Below are 16,879 nucleotides of genomic sequence, written 5' to 3'. Positions count from 1 at the left end.
GAAGAGAGAGAGAAGAAAAAAAAAACCTATACTAGCGGAACACCCTAGATGAACAAAAGACGGATTGGAAGTTGGGCAAAGGATATCATAAGACAATGAGAGAGAACAGGATGTTTGAATCAAGAGGGTGGTGATTATCCCATGACTTCTAGAGAGGGGTTTCTTTTCTTTCTTTCTTAAAAAACTTGGTAGTCTCGTCCCTAGAGGACTCGGTATCGAAGCGAATGAGTGTATACGTTTGAAAGGAAGGCTTAGACCGCCTCGACGTAATTGCTCGGGAAGATGCCTGTTCGATTGCCAATCTTGCCGGTCCACCAGTCCTAATTTCCTCAAGTTAGCATCTTGTTAGAAAAAAAACTTAGTACACTAAAGAAATTTCTTACATTCTTGGAATCGGTTCTCTTAATGATCGTGATGATTTCACCTTTCTTGAAACCAAGGTCCCCAGGTTGATCTATCAATCGTTAGCCCACGCTGCCGCCATCCAGACCAATGAAACAATTGTAAAGAAAAAACATACCAGCATCAAAAGTATAAAGTGCAACCGCCTGGTTAGCCCCCAACGTCGACGCCCTCGACGGTCCCTTGAAATCCGGCTTAGGCGCCGTCGGTCTCCCCGGTGCAGTCTGCGAACTCGGCGTCGACGGCGTATCCGAATACGTCGAATTAAAATGCTGTCTCTGGAAAGCCTGTTCCCTCGTCAAATTGAATTCATCCAAATCGCTATCCCTCGCACCGCTCCCCCTTCTATTCGGATTCTCATTATACATCCCACGATCATAGACTTCATCTTGCCAGGTCGATGCCCGCGATGGACGACGGTTCGTGGGGCTGTTACGCTCCTCTCCATACGCATGGCCGCGATTTCCCTCCCAGACGGCATCATCGTGGTGATCATCGTAAACGGGGATGTCGTTATACATCTCATCCGACCCACTCCCACCGCGGAACACCCGGGAATTGAGAACTCGGTATAGCGCATCTGCTTCCGCAGGCGCAGGTACCGACCCTGTCAACAGCGACGAAGCTTTACAATTTGCACCGTAGAACTTCTTGTTCGCATCCCGACGTTCGATGATGACGGATCCTTCGAGGGATACTCCGGCGAATAGACCCTTCGTCTTACTGTAAGAGAATATGCCGGCGACGCCCTTAAGGCTGGCGGCTCCGCTTGCTTCGGCGTTTCTTCCAACCGGGCCGGCAGCTATCGAGACGTTGCCGCCGAGGGTTAGGCTACCGGCTGAGGAGAAGGTCTTGATCGCGGCGTTGTCGTTTAGGATCATTACAAAGTCGGTCAATTCGGCACCGATTTGGCCACCAAAGCCGGCGCTGGAGGGTAGTGTCACAATCTCACGTTAGCGACGTTTCTTCAAAAACTTGTTATTCCATCCCATTCCATCCGGAAATTCGATATGTAACGTACCCAGCTGTGGCGATGGCGCTAGGAGCAGACCATGACCCATCTGCCAAACGAGCGACAACAAGACCGGAACCAACTCTACCGGAGAATAAGAAGCCGGCTTTTAGAACCGTGATAACGGCAAGACCCTATCAATCCCATGAAAAAATCCATTTAGCACTCTTGTCCGGCATCCGAGGGTAAAGATAGTACCCAAGCTCTTCGCACCTTTGCACTCTGCAACACCGACGGAGGGATAATCTTATCCGGTCCGAACGCCTGTCGCGGATCGATAAAGCTTGCAAGAACGCGACTGGCTTTGCGACATTCGCCTAGAAGTGTGAAGATATATCATGTTAGATTTTCCTTTGTGTTCTTTGACATCTAGGATAATGCGGGGTTTTATGGCGCTGGACCCTTCGAATTCCGGCGGCAGAAGGGGGTTTCATGTGACGTACTGTTCAAGCTAGCTGGGAGTGGGTTGTTGATGCCCATGAGTCCGGCTTACGATGGATAAGAGGTACTTGGACGTCGGATACGGCGGAGTAGACGGTATTCTGGTAGAACGGGACGGAGGGGGGAGCGGCGATGGTGGAATTAACTAGGTAGGCTGGTTTTTGAAGCTATTCGTGGGTGGTTTAAGAGAGTAAAAGAATCAGATCCAATTGCAATGCACCCAAGTGACTTAACCAAGGCTGGGTTTTGGCGATAACCAAAATAGCTGGGTATGTCCCACTTCAACGTTACGACCGAGAGCGATTTAATATTCCATATGGACAGTTAAAAAGGTCCGGAGCATTGCATTGATATCCACAATGTATGATATATAATCGGAGCCTTTTTATTTAACTTCTGTAAGTTAACATAGGCTCAGCCACAGTTATGGTTTTAACCTTCGGGCCAACCATGTAATTGGCATTCGATTCGCCCCGGTGCTTCCGTTTGGATGTTTCGATGTGTCTCTGCCTACGCGTAATCGCCTGCGCTGCGGCAGGAACATCAGCTGACGGCTGCTCCAATAACAAATGGGCATGGACTTTGGCCCGGTCGGTGTTTTCTGTGCTACGACGCCGTTTAGGATACGCCAAGGGGACTTTTATGCAGCTGGCCCGAAGGCTGTACGTTGCACATTGTATCTACAGGTGCAATTGTACCGCCACCGATTGCCTTAAGTCTTGAGTATTTAGTGCAGTGGGATACCATATGTACACTATAATAGGCAGTGGTTGTATATACAGACTCCAAATGACGCCCCGGAGAATATTTACAGAAAATAAAATAGAATACAAAGAATACGAATGCTTCAGGGGATGCTGACTTAATCAACATCGAAGACGCTCAGCTTCCTTTGCTGGATCGCTTCTTCGTCCGCTATACCCATCTCCACTCTCGCCCAGGTCACCTCATCAAGCCATTCTTGCGGCCACGGGCCATCGTAGAATCTTTGTCGTATGTAATCCGACAACTGGTTTATAACTTCCTGCGGCATCTTCTGATCACCACCCTTATCAAGAGCAATGGGTATAGCTCCGGAGACCGCGGCTCTCCCCTCATCCGTCCTCGGCAAGTTGAATCCAATGGGCGGTTGTTCCCAATACTTCTTAATTTGCTCCTCAAGACGCCTCACCTCCTTCATCTGCATTCTAAGCTTTTTGTTCAATTCAGCATAAACTTCAAGCTTGTCCGTAACATCATGGCCCTCCAACATCTGCTCCGTCAACTCCCTCTTCATCTTATTCCGCTTCCTTAAGTTCCTCCGCCACCATTTATGCATCAAACTCCTTGTCCGTCGGATAGCCGTACTCAAAGACCACTGTGGGTAATGTATCGACGCAAGTTGTTTCATATACCAATACGCATGCCGTCTGGCCACTCGAGACTGTCCACGGGATGACACCCTGGCAACCCCTGCAATCGTAATTTCGATAGCTAACTTTTGGGGGTACATTTCCCAAACCATGGCCATTCCATGCATTGCCGTGTACGCCCCGACGGGATCATTGGCTTGCCAGAAACATCGAAGGATGTAGTTATAAGTCTCTTGAGTCGGTGCCACAGAATTGCTAATCATGACCATGTCATGGAATAGTTTTCGAGGGGTTGGAAGTTTTGAAACGTCTTCTTCGTGTTTTAATGCTCGGAGAAGGGAAACCCAGAGGATCCTGTACTGCGCGGCGTTTGGTGTCATGTTGAACCCTTCCGGATCTGCGAACAAGGCCTGTGTTTTAAATAGCTTTTCGTAGGCCTTTTGGTTCGAAAGCATGATGAGCATGGGGTTTGAAAGTGCGGCGTTGGGAATCATTTTAGCTTTGTGGAACAGGTCAAGGGCCGAGGTTGCCTTGAGAACATTGCCGCTCTTTGTGCTCCGTCTTAATAGGAGACCGAATGTTGCCGGATCTGCTGGTGGGACTAAGTCGTAGTCGTTGATCAAGTCTGCAAATATCGCCTCGGAAAGCTCGGTAAGTGGTTTCGGCCGCATTTCATTCACAACTGGAAGCTGAGTATTCGGACGCTGTTCGAATCTCGCCAGCATCTCTTCTATCCCGTCGGGCAATTTGACGGACATTTGAGGTATAACCCGTCTCATTCTCGCACCGATCCCATCCCGAAGGTCGAGCTCCTTGGGCTCCTTGGGTTGAAACTCAGGCTCGTGGAGAACCTGCTCGAAGGTCGCATTCTGTTGATACATGGGCTCTAGAAGTCGTCTTATCATCCTAGCCGCTAGAACCTCCAGCATACCGACTTTTCCATGTTCGTCGAGAAGCATAATGAACAAGTTGTAGGTCGTCGTATCCATACGTAGCCCCAAAGTCTGCATTGTTCTTGCGACTCTGAGAGCAGGTTCGATCCTGTTTCTCCGAATGAGATTGCGCATCCAGTTACCCATGATAATCCTTGCTTTCTCCTTCTCCGGCATAAGCTTCAAAGCTGTTACCGTGAGATATCTGAGTTCTGCCTCGTCGACGGTCGGATCGTTCTGGGCGTTTATGGCGGCGACCTTGAACTTATAATCCCAGTACATGGCAGTTGCTTGGTCATCGATGAGATTCGGATGAACGGTCAATGCGTGCTCGTACACAGTCATAGCATCTCTAAAGTATCCCGCTTCAAGGAAGGATAGTGCCACACGTAGGTACTCCTTCGGTTGGATATTTGGACAGTATTTGACCATCAAATTGTAGAGCTTGAGGGCTTCTTGGTTGTATTGGTTCTCCTTTCCTTTAAGATTTTGCGCCCCGGATGCCTCTGCGAGGGTATGGTAGCAGACGATTGTCGGAATGAAAAGTTTAGGGACCGCTTTCCCGTAACGGGAGATTACTTGGTCTATAATCCGTTTCGATGCCTCCGGTTGGTTTTCTGTCGCATGGAGTCTGGTTCCGACGGTATACCATATCATCGACGGTTTGTTCTCAAGGCCCAGTTGCCAGATCTGGAACGCCTTGTCGCGCTGTCCGTGCCAGAATAGAGCTTCGATATAAGCGATCCACTGTTCCTCCGCCAAGTCCGCACCAACGTAGCACATAAGGTCTCCCAACCAAATTTTCTTCGGCGAAGGAATAGGATCTTTCTCCAGCGCCCATAACCTAGCCCATGCATGTTCGTTGAACAACTTTGCGAGATGTGGCTTCATATACATGATGCGGAATAATCTCCAGCATTGCTTGTATGTGAAAGCGCAAGGGTGTGCCTTTGCCATCTGTAATCTCATGAAGAACTTCTTGAGGAGGTCTTTCTCGGTTTGTGGAAGGGCTGCTACTTCAGCGTCTAACTCGTGATGTTCCAACGGGTCGATTTCATGTAGAGGTTTTAAGAACCCTGTCCTCATCATGTCGTCCAGTTTGTCATTCGGAAGGTACACCGTCTTGTACGCCGGCTCCTCGTCTGGGTCCTGTTCGAACGGATCGATCTCTTCGTCAACATCATCGTAAGGACCGACAGTGTTCTCATCCTGCTTCTTTGCAAGTTCCTGGTCAACTTCGCTTAGAATCTTTCGCATGTGTCGAGAATTTCCTCCCATACGCCCGAACAATTCTGCCATCTGTTTGTCGCCATCTTCGCCAAAGAAAGGTACTTCATCCTCTTTATCTTGACGTTTCGCTCGAACGAGTGAAGTCGAAAGGTACCGTTTCGAATTTAGTAGCTGAGGTAGAGCAGAGGCAGCTCTTGTCCCTTCCGGGTGAACAGCGTGACTCGTGACATTCCGCGAGAGCACAGACGCTATCGCATCTCTCGAAGATATCGGTCGGGCTTGAACAAGGCCTGATGACCAGGCTCTACTAGTGCAGGTTATTGCATTCGGGGTGAAGCATCGGCCCCCACGGTATGCTGATCGGGTAAGCATACACACTCGAGTGCGGTCGAATCTACTATCCCTGCGAAAACTCTCCGCTACGGATCCGGAATCTGGTGATGTCGCCTGAGCAGAAAATGAAAAGTCGACACGAAGTGAACAAAAATTTGAGGACCAGTAAGAATCCTGGTCGACTGTTGCAGGTTTAGTCAGCGACCAGCCAACCCCAAGATTAGCCTTGGCTCACCACGCTACCAACAGCCGAAATTACACCCAATCCAGATGACCTGCGTCACATTCCTGTCCTGTAAATTGTGCTGGCAGACTGTGTTTAATTCTCGCCCTGCCGGATCCGAATCCTTAACCTATCATCGTTGTCGTCGGCCGGCCTTCATTTACTGTGGTTTTCTTCTTCTTTCTTTCTTCTTTTCTTTATAAGTCGAAAGGTTGAGACGGTGCTTTCGAAATCCACGCTTTAAAGCTGTTCGCGACGTGAAAGTACCCCTTTCGTCGGCTCTGGTCGACAAAATCAGCCATCATGCCTACGGACCGCGTGTTATCGCCAGCACGGCATAGCGGTGAAATCGGAGACGAACAAGAAGAAGCCTTACTCACCGGACAGCATGTTGACCGTAAGGGGCAAACCGGTCGAGGTCGAGGCTTCTTCGCAAGGTGGAAGAACCCCATTATAGTTACCTGGGCCGCGATCGCAACCATCAGTATGGGATCCTTCCATATCGTCTTTGATCCGTGGATAGCCTCTGACATGTTCTGAAATAGTTATCTTGGTTTTCGGTGTCCTATACGTCCGCAGTCATCCGGAAGACGATAAGCCGACGCCAGGTGCTCCGAATACTCCAAAAGCGCCGAAAAACCACAAGAAGAGGAATCTTATCTTTATGGTTTCCGATGGTATGTTACCGTTGTACAGGGGCGACTTGATTTGAAGGCTAGTGATTAATTAATGGTATATAGGCATGGGTCCTGCTTCTCTATCTTTGACCAGGAGCTTCCGTCAGTTCACCGAAAATCTCCCGATAGACGATATCCTCACTCTCGATAAACACTTCATCGGATCTTCAAGAACTAGATCGTCCAACTCGCTTGTCACTGACTCTGCTGCCGGTGCCACTGCTTTCTCCTGCGGATTGAAGAGTTACAATGGTGCTATTTCGATCCTTCCGGACGGCAACCCCTGTGGTACTGTTTTGGAAGCTGCTAAGGCCGCCGGTTATATGACTGGTCTTGTGGTTACAACCTCGATTACTGAGTAAGACCTTTGTAATGTGAACATTTTAGTAAGCTACGTGCTAACAGCATGAAATAGTGCTACTCCCGCTTGTTTCAACTCTCACGTCAATATGAGATGGGAGCAGGACCGTATCGCCGAACAGCAAATTGGAGACCACCCACTCGGCCGTGTCACCGATCTTATGTTCGGCGGCGGTCTTTGTCATTTTACGCCAAACACCAGCATCGGATCTTGCCGTGGTGATGACCGCGATCTTATCAAGGAAGCCAGGAAGGCTGGTTGGCAGTTCGCTTATACCATGAACGGTTTCAAGTATCTTAGGATGGGAAAATTCGTCAAATTCCCCATCATGGGACTCTGGGCGCCTGCGGATATTCCATATGACATTGACCGAAAGGACACTGAGTATCCCAGCTTGGCTGCTATGGCTGAGACTGCCATTACTGCACTTGAAATTGAAACTAGGAGGAGCGATAAGGGTTTCTTTTTGATGATCGAAGGTAGCAGAATCGATCATGCCGGTCATGGTAATGATCCTGCTGCTCAGGTTAGGGAAGTTCGTGCGTACGATAAGGCTTTCGAGGTTGTAAAAAAGAAGATTGATGAGATGGAAACCGAGACTATCGTCATCAGTACCAGTGACCACGAAACCGGTGGTCTCTCCACCGCCCGACGTGAGTTTATCGCCCCCTCCTAAGTCTCCGTAAAAACTATATCTAACAAGAATGACTAGAGCTCCACGAAACCTACCCGGACTACCTCTGGTACCCAAGCGTCCTTGCCAATGCTTCGCACTCCTCTGAGTATATGGCTAAACTCCTCGCCGACTTCCCCGAACCCGGCAAGATGAAGATCGCCGAGTACATCAAAGATGAACTCCTGCCCCTCCAAAAAATCACCGATGCCGACGATGAAGAAATTGCCAGACTCGTCAAGGCCAAGACAGACGGTCTGTCATCTGCCTACGTATGGGCCGATATGATCTCTCGAAGGGCTCAAATCGGATGGTCTACTCACGGCCACAGCGCTGTCGACGTCAATATCTATGCCTACCCACCCGAGGCCGCAAAGAAGCTACGGGGAAACCACGAGAACACCGAAATCGGAGAGTTTTTGAGAAACTACTTGGACGTCGATGTTGACGCTATCACTAAGAAGTTGAGAAAGGAAGGTACCCATGCTAAATGGATGGGTAAGGAACTCAGTGAGATCTTGGAGGAGAAGGAGAAGTCTATGGGCGTTGGTGGAAAGACCGGAGAGGTTACCGTCGATGGGTTGGATGCTTACCACGGAGTTCACAAGAGGGCGTGCATGCATTAAAGAAGGATACAATAACCGGCGAAGCGATTGTTCGAATATACTGTTACGTTGGAGCGAGAAGGGTTTATGACTTGTAATTGCTAATTGCACGCATGGTGGTGTTCTTTTTTTTTTTATATCATTGTTACTGCGCCCGATCCATTTGGTTGGGACGAGGGTTTAGACAAGCTTGGAATGTTGTTTCTCTTTTTTTGACGCTTGCTCACTAGCTTTATAACATTTGAATATTACCGTTTTTGTATACTATACTATTACCTGCTTTGCGCCATGCAATGCAAATATATACAATCGTCCTTCGAGACTACACGGAAAATATATTAAGAAGTGTGTAAACCCGATCCATGGTAACGTTATAACTTGCATTCTTCGGTGTGTTGGTTTCCATGACGCAGGTCGAACTATGGCCGGCCATCTCCTGACCTCGAAACCCCGAAACCCCGTGCTTGGCTTTCCCTCAACCTTCAAAACCTATCGCACTTTGCCCTTACTTTCTTCCCCTGAAGCTTTACAATATCTTCATCCTTCCGACAATCTACAAAACTTCCAACGATCACGTTAACGTTCACGAGTTCTTCCGTTACCCACCGTTTCTATATTCTTCCAACCGCCAGTATAATACACACCTCTCTAATACCACCGCGACAATGTCAGAAGCTTGGGAACGTGAGAGGTACGATTACAAAACACCCTTCAGGACTCCACAAAGTTTTAAACGATAAAGACCTCTGACGGTTGAACTCCCCACGTAGGCAAAATAATGCCCGTCTCGATGATCTTGCCGGCAAGGTCTGCGGTCACCCCAAGTCCTCTCGCGGGGGAGAAAGTGGCTAACACCATAATACCCAGGTCTCCTCCATCCGAGACTTCACAGTTAACATCTACAACCAAGCGTCCGACCAGCGGTTAATTGACGATAACGTACGCCCATCCTCCTCCTCTTTACCTTCACGCAAATCCGAAAATTCCTAGGAAATTAATATAGTATAAATAGAACGACACCTTCTCAAACATGACCAACTCTGTGAAAAACACCGCAAATAGGTTAACCCGTATGGCGAAAAATACATCGAACATTCAAATTTTTCGATTAGCGGGGATTATTATCGGGGTTGTGGTGGTGCTTTGGATGATTTGGGGGTGGTTGTTTTGATCCTTGATGGGTGGTAAGGGGAGGGGATTTGGTGGCACAGGGGTGTGGAAAAGCTTGTGGGAGTTTTATGGCACGCAGGACGATGGGGATTTGTATAAGGGCTATTGGGGTTTAGAGGAAGATGGGGGTTATGGGGTTCGTTCGGATGGACCGGACAAAGGTTGGTGCGTTCGCTGTGATAAGCAGAGTACAGCTCGGGGAGTTACAGGCGTGTTATCTCCGTTTCCTCTTTCTTCATTTGTCTCTCGCTTTCTCTCTTTTTTTTATGGGATCATTCGAATTGGTCGGGCATGGATATACGATTCGTAATCCTACAAAGCCGGTAGTATATTGTTCTGTTTAGTTACTTGTATCTTCTGGGTTTTGATAAGACTGTATACTAGAGTCTTTTTTTTTTTCGTCACGACAGCATCTGCTCCTTTACCATACTAGCGCTTTCTGTTTGGGGGAGTAGATAAAAAATACTTTGGTATTTATTTTCACCGAATATATCTGGTTTATGCTACCACCGAACGCTTGCATCTCGCTGTTTGAAAGAGAAAACGAAGAAGAGACTACCTACAGCTAAGCTAAACATATATTCGCACGATCACCTCCTACTACCGCCACCGATATCCTGTCCGATCTATACACCCGAGTCAGCATTCCGCCCTTACAAAAAGACGAGTATCTTAGAAAAGAGGAAACATACCTTATAAGCACTTGCCTTCTGCCAATCCATCTTCTGCCTCGTCACCGGCAACTGTCTTCTCAAACTCTTGAAGGCACCTTCGCTCAACGCCCCGAACGCTCTATTCAACTCCTCCTGGTACTTCTTCTCTACATTTCCAATAGCAGTCGCGATTCCGGATGCAGTACTGGAGCGAAGGTTTTCGTTCACGTGTTTCTCAGTCACGAGTCTGACGTTTCCGTCTTCGTAGTAGTGTACATCGACGGCTATCGTGCCGGTTAGGGTTGAGGCGGTGGGGGAGTAGATGTAAGTTGAGCGCCAGCGGCCGTTCCTATGGATTTGGGGGGTTATGCGGTTAGGTAAAAATATTGAATATATGGTATTTGGGTTTACCGTACCAGTAATTCGACGGGCTGTATTTATTTCCAACTATTAGGATTGCGATACCCTCGTCGGTTGGATAAACGCCATAAGCGGGCAGGGATGGGAAGTGTTCTTTAACGTGGTTTCCGACATCGCGGAGGAGGGATTTTCTAATAAATTTTGACGAAGCACGTTAGATTCTAATTGATATTTTCGGGAGGACGTGAAAGAAGTCACACACATTGTGCTAGCATGTTCGCCTTCAATCGGGTGCGATTGTACTTCCGAAGCTTTCTGTGGTCATTCGTAAGCTTCCGGAATTCCGTGTTTTTTTGTATATGATAACTATGTCCGCCTCGTACCTGCGTCGAATGATCATAAGCAAAGCTACTAGAGCTCTCGCTATCAAAGAACCGTCCGCCGCCGAGGTCGTTGTAACTGCTAACAATAACCTATAAAACCCCCACACCCACCAATGAAACCGGTCAGCTTCCTTTCCCTCTTCTTCTTGTTTGTAACGGGTAGCGAACCAAGCCTAGGCACCAGGCAAAAGAAAGGAAAAAAGGGAGGGAACACACCAAATCACTCCCACCAGGCAATTTAGTCGTCACGAACTGCTCTTTATTGTACTTCTCAACCGCGGGGGCAACTTTCTGTTGAATCGAAAGTTTGTCAAGGTCCAATAACGATCCGATGTCTAAATTTCCTCCCACGATAAATTGTAATGCGTTAGTCGGTTTTCGCGGTCGGTTTGTTTTGGAGAAAACAGGAGCAGTGAACGGTTTTTATCGACATCGAAGGAATGGGACGGGGTGATATAGGTGTACCGTTTATGACTTCGGCTAGCTACAGTGATATCCGTAGTGTTAGCTGCGTGATTGGAACACTGGGAATGCAGGTAATGATAATGACGATGCTTTATTCTTACCTCGCCCGGAGGAGCGTTCTCGATGAACGACGCGGCCGTCTCGTTAGCGCTCATTATAGAAGGATATGGGTGGTTCGGGGAGGACGTGGAGAGCTCGAGAGGGAGGATGGTGGGGTTTCTGAGAGCTGCCAGCTCGCTCCTCTTGATAGCGGGACCTGGCAAACACAACACGTCTGGGCTGACATTGTATTGCTTGGTATGAAAGGGAGGATGTGAAAAGGATTGATTGGCTGATTGATGATAATACAGAAATACACCTAGTCTGCGCCTGTGAAAATGCATAAGATGGGATAGTGTACAAATTTTAAAAAGAGGGCATTGGTATCTTGCAAATAACGGTCGTTGTAGAATACAAGTGGTGGTTATCAGTCACTATCCGGGAACGCCAGAACACCTATATAGGTAAATTCTTAAAAAAAAAAAAAGTATCGGTATGAAAAGCAATTTGGTTGCTTATAACTCCTCGTCTTCTTCCTCGTCATCGTCTTCAGCGTCATTAGCCAAAGAATTAGCGCCAAGAATCTGGCTGATAGTTGGAACCGCTTGGCTTGGTCCGAACATTCTCATTTTCCATTGTGTCAAGGTTTCTACTGACCCTTTCCCGGGGTATGATGCAGAGGTTTCTGTCCCTTCATTTAAGTCTTCTCTATCCCGCTCTTGGGGTTCGAAAGTTTCAAGCATATTCTTGAACTCCATAATAGGCGAAGATGAACCTTTGCTTGAAGGGCTGTAGAAGATATCCTTCGAGCTAGGCGGGGTCGAATTGATATTGCCAACAAATCTGTAGGTCTGAGGAGGGGACGATGGGGGGTGCAGTAGAAGATTGCTACCCTTACGGGATGGGAGTGTGGGTTTCCTGACGGGCGCCCGTGGAGTCGTTTCTAGTTCTTCAGGCTGGGATTGTGAAATTGTTGCATCGGGGTCCGATTCATCAACCTGTGTTTCTTCGACCCTATCCGCCGACGTTTTATCGTTGCCGTCGGATTCATTCATCAGCCGTCTATCGACCGATTCGATCGAAACTTGGGATTTTTGAGACTCATTTTCAGCGGCCTGTGGAGGGGGCTCAATTGTAGAGCTCTCCTTTCGAAAGAACGAGGTATTGATGGTATGCAGTCCACTAGAGTCACGGAGCAAAGGTTCTCGTGACATGGAAGTGGAAAGGGATGGTTTGAACGACCAATTCTTCGAGCGGTTCCTTCGCACTGGACTCTCACGGGCAACATCAATTTCGCCTGGCTGCACTACCCGCGGAGCAGCAGGGGTAGTCGACACTGCTTCGTTATTCTGGACATCGCCATTACTCGTCACTTGAACTTCAGGTTGGCTATCAACTTCTTGGATAGGTTCCAGGGTAGTAGCGGAATTTGACGTAAAAGTCTCCTCCCTTTCCCACCACTGAGTACTTTGCACGACTTTGGGCTTCCCAGGCTCGGTTTCCTTTACACCGCTTCCCGAGGATGTCCCAGTCAATGCATCAGCGCCAACGCTGTCTTTGGTAAAATCGGGCCGCTTCAATGGTTGCGCCAGGGCATCGGGTTCAATAGGAGTATTCTCCTCTGTTGAGCTATCGTCTACCCTTTTTTGGTGTTCGGTGACAGGACCTAAATTAGGCGTAGTAAACCCTGGCAGTTTTCTACCGCTCATGCGCCATTGACGCTGAATAGATGGGCTTGCAAGGATGGCCGAGAGCTGTTGATGTCGGAGAGGAGACAGCGGTGTAACTGGTGGTGTGTACGACGATGGAACGACGGACGGTATAGGACGTTTGGGTGTCTTTGGGTTATTTGGCAAGCCCAATATTTCAGAGCCTACTGTTGTGGTAGGCTCCTCCATAAATTCGTCCTTCATGTTCTCTTGCTTAACCTCTCCGACCCGGCCTGATGGTTCCGTATCCTCATCCTCTTGTTTGAAACGTTGACTTGGCATTAGATCTTCAGGCATCTCAGCTTGAGACTGAGGTTCATTCTTGACCCAGGCCTCAGATTCGTATGCGGCTTGGGAGACAGGTTCGTCCTTGACCTGAATATCCTCTTCTTGAGATTCCTCCCCTTCAATATATTCCTCCTGGCTCTCCTCCTCTTCCTCCTCGTAGTCGCTCTCAACCGGGATGCGTGTCAAAGGGTACATCTGCGTCAATGTCAAATCCCTAGTTTTTGAAACGAGAAATCGCCTTCGCTTTGGAAGCGACCTTCGTCTTTTCGGTGCACGGATAGGCCTCCAACTTGCTTCGTCATCTTCGCCGAAGTGGTCATTAACCACGAAGCTGTCGTCTCCCATCTCCTCCTCGTTTAATTCGATATTTCCCTCCTTGTCTTCGTCGTCGCTTGAAAGATGACCTTGTCCCACCCTTCTCTTCTTCCCAACCGGAACTCCATCTTCCTCCTCCTCCTCCTCTCCCTCAGAACTATCATGTTTTAAATTGTCGAAATTTAAATTCCTCCTTTTCGCTCCGCTATTCTTAGACGCTACTGACGTCCACTTATGTTTTTTGGAATTCGCAGACGAAGGACGGGGTGTAAATCCGAACTGACTCAGAGTACTTTGATCGTAGGCGCTAGGAGACCTCCTGTATGTAATCGGCTTATCTCCATAGCGGGTGGTTTTGAACGATCGGTGGGGGTCTGCTAAGAAAGTCTGACGATCCTCTGTACGGTTCGGCATGCTGAGAGTGGAAAAAGGATAAGATGAAACCGGTCGATTTTAGGGTATTGTTATAACATCGTGGATGCGGAGTGTGTTTTTAGAATCGGAGATGTTTCTATTGCGCTGGTGCCTCGCTGATGTTAGAGCGCATCTCGAGGGTCCCGATGATGTGAGGGCGAGCATGTGCATGCAAAGGTCGGGATGGAAGTCGCGTTGCTAAGGCGCGTTCCATTCCATTTCAGTTCACTTTGCCCTTTTTGGAAGATTTGTTGCATCCTAGCATCCCAACACACGACCCACATGGTGCAAAGATAGCCCAAAACCTAAGCTTCAATTTAGCTTTAATTACATTGCCATATCGGGAACATAGTCTCGAGACCAGAAGAAAACTACTCAGATTTTAATTCAAGATGTCTTTCACACATATGGAATCGGGAATTTTACCAATACAGAAACAATCTTTGATTCTCAAATATCACACTCTCAATATATCTACGAATGCGCCACACAAACCACCAACCCTTCCCAAACATCACAGCTCTCATTGATATCAGGATTCCAAGCCCTGAATTGAGCCTCCGTAATACCATGATCGTCACATATCTTCCAGCAATAATCTCCAGGTCCAACAGTATATTTCTCCGTACATCTTCCACCAGGTCCATCAACACAGTACGCCATTCCAAGCTCCAAGTTTGTACAATCCTCATCAAGGACTGGATTCCAAGTTCGAAGGTTTGCAAAAGTGATATCATATTCGGTGTAAATGGACCAGCAAGAATCTCCAGCTTGTGTTTCGTGCCAAAGTTTACACTGGTTTGTTGTACCTGGTCCGGTAGGCGCCGGAGGTGCTGGAAACCCGCTACTAGTGGTGGCCGTTGTTGTAGCGGTCGTGGTTCTAGACGTAGTTGTTGAAGTCTGGGATGATGTCCTTGTTGTAGTCGTGGAACGAGTTCCTGTTGGCCCGCTGGTACCGGTGATCGAAGGAACAGGGTCATCCAGCGGTCCTCTAACACAGTATGCCTTTCCAGTCTGTAGATTTGAGCAATCCGAGTTGATACTAGGGTTCCAAAGGCGCAATTCTTCAAGGGTAACTCCCCACGTTGCTTGCAGCTCGTCACAGGTCTGGTCTTCCTCTCGTTCATTCCACTGGTAACAGTGGGTTGTCGTTCCGGAGATTGTTGCGGCTGGAGCTGTAACGGTTGTTTCCGTATACGTTATCTCGGGCAATGGTTCCGCATTATCCACAATATCCCAACCCTCGATTGGCCAAACACAGTAGCTCGTGTCAACCCAGAGATTTTCACAAGTCTGGTTGTTGAGGAAAGGGTTCATTCTGTAAAATAAATCTAGTGTGACTCCTTCGGCGATACTAATAAGCTCGCAGAAGTCTCCTTCTTTGACAGTATACCACTTGCCGCAATAAGGTGTACTACCGTCTGGAGTAGGGCCGGGAGGAGCAATAGTCTCGGTAGCATATTCTCCTACACGAGTTGGGACGGTCCCGCCGATGGTAGTTGGGGTAAAGTCGCCACCATTGGAATTGAGGCAGATAGTAAAATCCTCCCAAAGATTAGTACAGTCGACGTTGAGTCCAGGATTATAGCTGACCAAGTCTCCTAAGGACAGGCCATGAGATACTTCGATGTCGGCACAGTAGTCATCTTCCTGAACTTGATAGGCAACTGTACACGGCTCTGGGAGGCAAAGATGATCCCCAACTTTTAAGTTACTACAATCAAGGAAAAGACCATTGAGGATTTGGAGAGCATAAGTGTTGACATCATATTGGCTAGAAATCGAAATGCAGGTATCTGAGGAAATAACGGTGTGGAAATTCCCGGAGACGCAGGTTTGGTTTGCGATAGATCCGGGAGGGAGTTGCTGGTCTGGTGGGATCGGGGGGTCGAGAGTCCATTCTTGAACATCGCTTGGATATGTAACACTGCATTCTATGAGAGTTCAACTTAGTTTTCCTATGGCTCTAAACATTGATCGGTGCTTCTGAAAAGGGAAAATACTCACTCGTCTGAATAGTTCTCCAACTAGCCGCTAACCTTTCATCGTAGTTCGAATACATCGAAGATTGAATTTGGCGGAAATATTTTATATGGCATTCCGAACACAGGAAACTATTGGGTAAGTCCACAAGTTTCTTCCCGAGGTTTGTTTCGTCGCTCATCAAATCTACAATAGCGTCGTTAAGAAGCTCTAAGAATTCAATCGAGTCAGTAACATTAGGTTTTTTTTTTTTTTTCGCAATTTTGGTGACATATATATATATGTATATATGAGACTTCAACTTACGGACGCAGTAGTCTCCATCATCATCTTTCAGACAGATCAAGTCATAGTATGCCTTTAGCCGATCCCCATAATATGTATTCGGTAGCCCTTCCCAAGTGAGATTTGTCGTCCCACACTGTGAAGCTACACCAGTGGAGTAGGAGGCCAAAGAAGCCCCACAATTGGGATTACAAAGTTGGTCTTGAAGTGTTTCATTACCCCAGTTGTAATCATTCTTGTGAGCCTTCAGGACTAGAAACTCTTCACAGTTGATAGTGGTATTCAATGCAGCTGCGCACGCCGAAGATGGTGTATGGAAGGTTCTGCCAAAGCCAGCCGGTCCGTCAAAAAACTTGAAAGATGCGGAGACAGTAACGGCATAGAGCCATGTGGAAAATAATAATTGGGACACTGAAGAGAGGCTATGTTTGTAGGAAGCCATTATAGCCATGGCTGCAGGACAAAAGATCACAGCGAAAGACACTTGCAATTGCGAACCCCGATTCAGCCTCTGGGAGCAAAAGATGGAATGCTTCGACAATATATCCTTTTAAAATGGCCGTCACTTGCTTAA

At 47.8% G+C, this 16,879-nt stretch overlaps 7 protein-coding genes across 7 annotated transcripts; 2 read left to right on the top strand and 5 right to left on the bottom strand.

Moving 5' to 3' along the window:
* Nucleotides 1-251: 251 nt before the first annotated feature.
* DFL_004738 (uncharacterized protein) lies at nucleotides 252-1,894 on the bottom strand (the record flags this gene model as incomplete). Its single annotated transcript, XM_067633883.1, has 6 exons — nucleotides 252-320; nucleotides 384-454; nucleotides 521-1,329; nucleotides 1,424-1,548; nucleotides 1,628-1,731; nucleotides 1,858-1,894. 6 exons carry the CDS (start codon nucleotides 1,892-1,894, stop codon nucleotides 252-254), a joined length of 1,215 nt encoding a protein of 404 aa, XP_067492008.1.
* Nucleotides 1,895-2,717: 823 nt separating this feature from the next.
* DFL_004737 (uncharacterized protein) lies at nucleotides 2,718-5,741 on the bottom strand (the record flags this gene model as incomplete). Its single annotated transcript, XM_067633882.1, has 1 exon — nucleotides 2,718-5,741. The coding sequence occupies one exon, from the start codon at nucleotides 5,739-5,741 to the stop codon at nucleotides 2,718-2,720; it is 3,024 nt and encodes a 1,007-aa protein (XP_067492007.1).
* A 487-nt stretch (nucleotides 5,742-6,228) lies between these two features.
* DFL_004736 (uncharacterized protein) lies at nucleotides 6,229-8,262 on the top strand (the record flags this gene model as incomplete). Its single annotated transcript, XM_067633881.1, has 5 exons — nucleotides 6,229-6,409; nucleotides 6,471-6,602; nucleotides 6,666-6,960; nucleotides 7,018-7,616; nucleotides 7,676-8,262. 5 exons carry the CDS (start codon nucleotides 6,229-6,231, stop codon nucleotides 8,260-8,262), a joined length of 1,794 nt encoding a protein of 597 aa, XP_067492006.1.
* Nucleotides 8,263-8,906: 644 nt separating this feature from the next.
* DFL_004735 (uncharacterized protein) lies at nucleotides 8,907-9,412 on the top strand (the record flags this gene model as incomplete). Its single annotated transcript, XM_067633880.1, has 4 exons — nucleotides 8,907-8,932; nucleotides 9,012-9,048; nucleotides 9,109-9,180; nucleotides 9,254-9,412. The coding sequence occupies 4 exons, from the start codon at nucleotides 8,907-8,909 to the stop codon at nucleotides 9,410-9,412; spliced, it is 294 nt and encodes a 97-aa protein (XP_067492005.1).
* A 589-nt stretch (nucleotides 9,413-10,001) lies between these two features.
* On the bottom strand, nucleotides 10,002-11,427 carry DFL_004734 (uncharacterized protein; the record flags this gene model as incomplete). The annotated part of the gene is made up of 8 exons (XM_067633879.1): nucleotides 10,002-10,037; nucleotides 10,104-10,413; nucleotides 10,481-10,615; nucleotides 10,687-10,739; nucleotides 10,808-10,897; nucleotides 11,024-11,142; nucleotides 11,273-11,291; nucleotides 11,374-11,427. The coding sequence occupies 8 exons, from the start codon at nucleotides 11,425-11,427 to the stop codon at nucleotides 10,002-10,004; spliced, it is 816 nt and encodes a 271-aa protein (XP_067492004.1).
* Nucleotides 11,428-11,826: 399 nt separating this feature from the next.
* On the bottom strand, nucleotides 11,827-14,037 carry DFL_004733 (uncharacterized protein; the record flags this gene model as incomplete). Its single annotated transcript, XM_067633878.1, has 1 exon — nucleotides 11,827-14,037. One exon carries the CDS (start codon nucleotides 14,035-14,037, stop codon nucleotides 11,827-11,829), a length of 2,211 nt encoding a protein of 736 aa, XP_067492003.1.
* A 474-nt stretch (nucleotides 14,038-14,511) lies between these two features.
* Nucleotides 14,512-16,747, bottom strand: DFL_004732 (uncharacterized protein; the record flags this gene model as incomplete). The annotated part of the gene is made up of 3 exons (XM_067633877.1): nucleotides 14,512-15,971; nucleotides 16,045-16,230; nucleotides 16,327-16,747. The coding sequence occupies 3 exons, from the start codon at nucleotides 16,745-16,747 to the stop codon at nucleotides 14,512-14,514; spliced, it is 2,067 nt and encodes a 688-aa protein (XP_067492002.1).
* Nucleotides 16,748-16,879: the final 132 nt, after the last annotated feature.

This window comes from Arthrobotrys flagrans (assembly GCF_004000055.1).
Source record: "Arthrobotrys flagrans strain CBS H-5679 chromosome Unknown unitig_0, whole genome shotgun sequence".
NCBI lineage: Eukaryota > Fungi > Ascomycota > Orbiliomycetes > Orbiliales > Orbiliaceae > Arthrobotrys > Arthrobotrys flagrans.
This window is presented reverse-complemented; position numbering and strand designations above follow the sequence as displayed.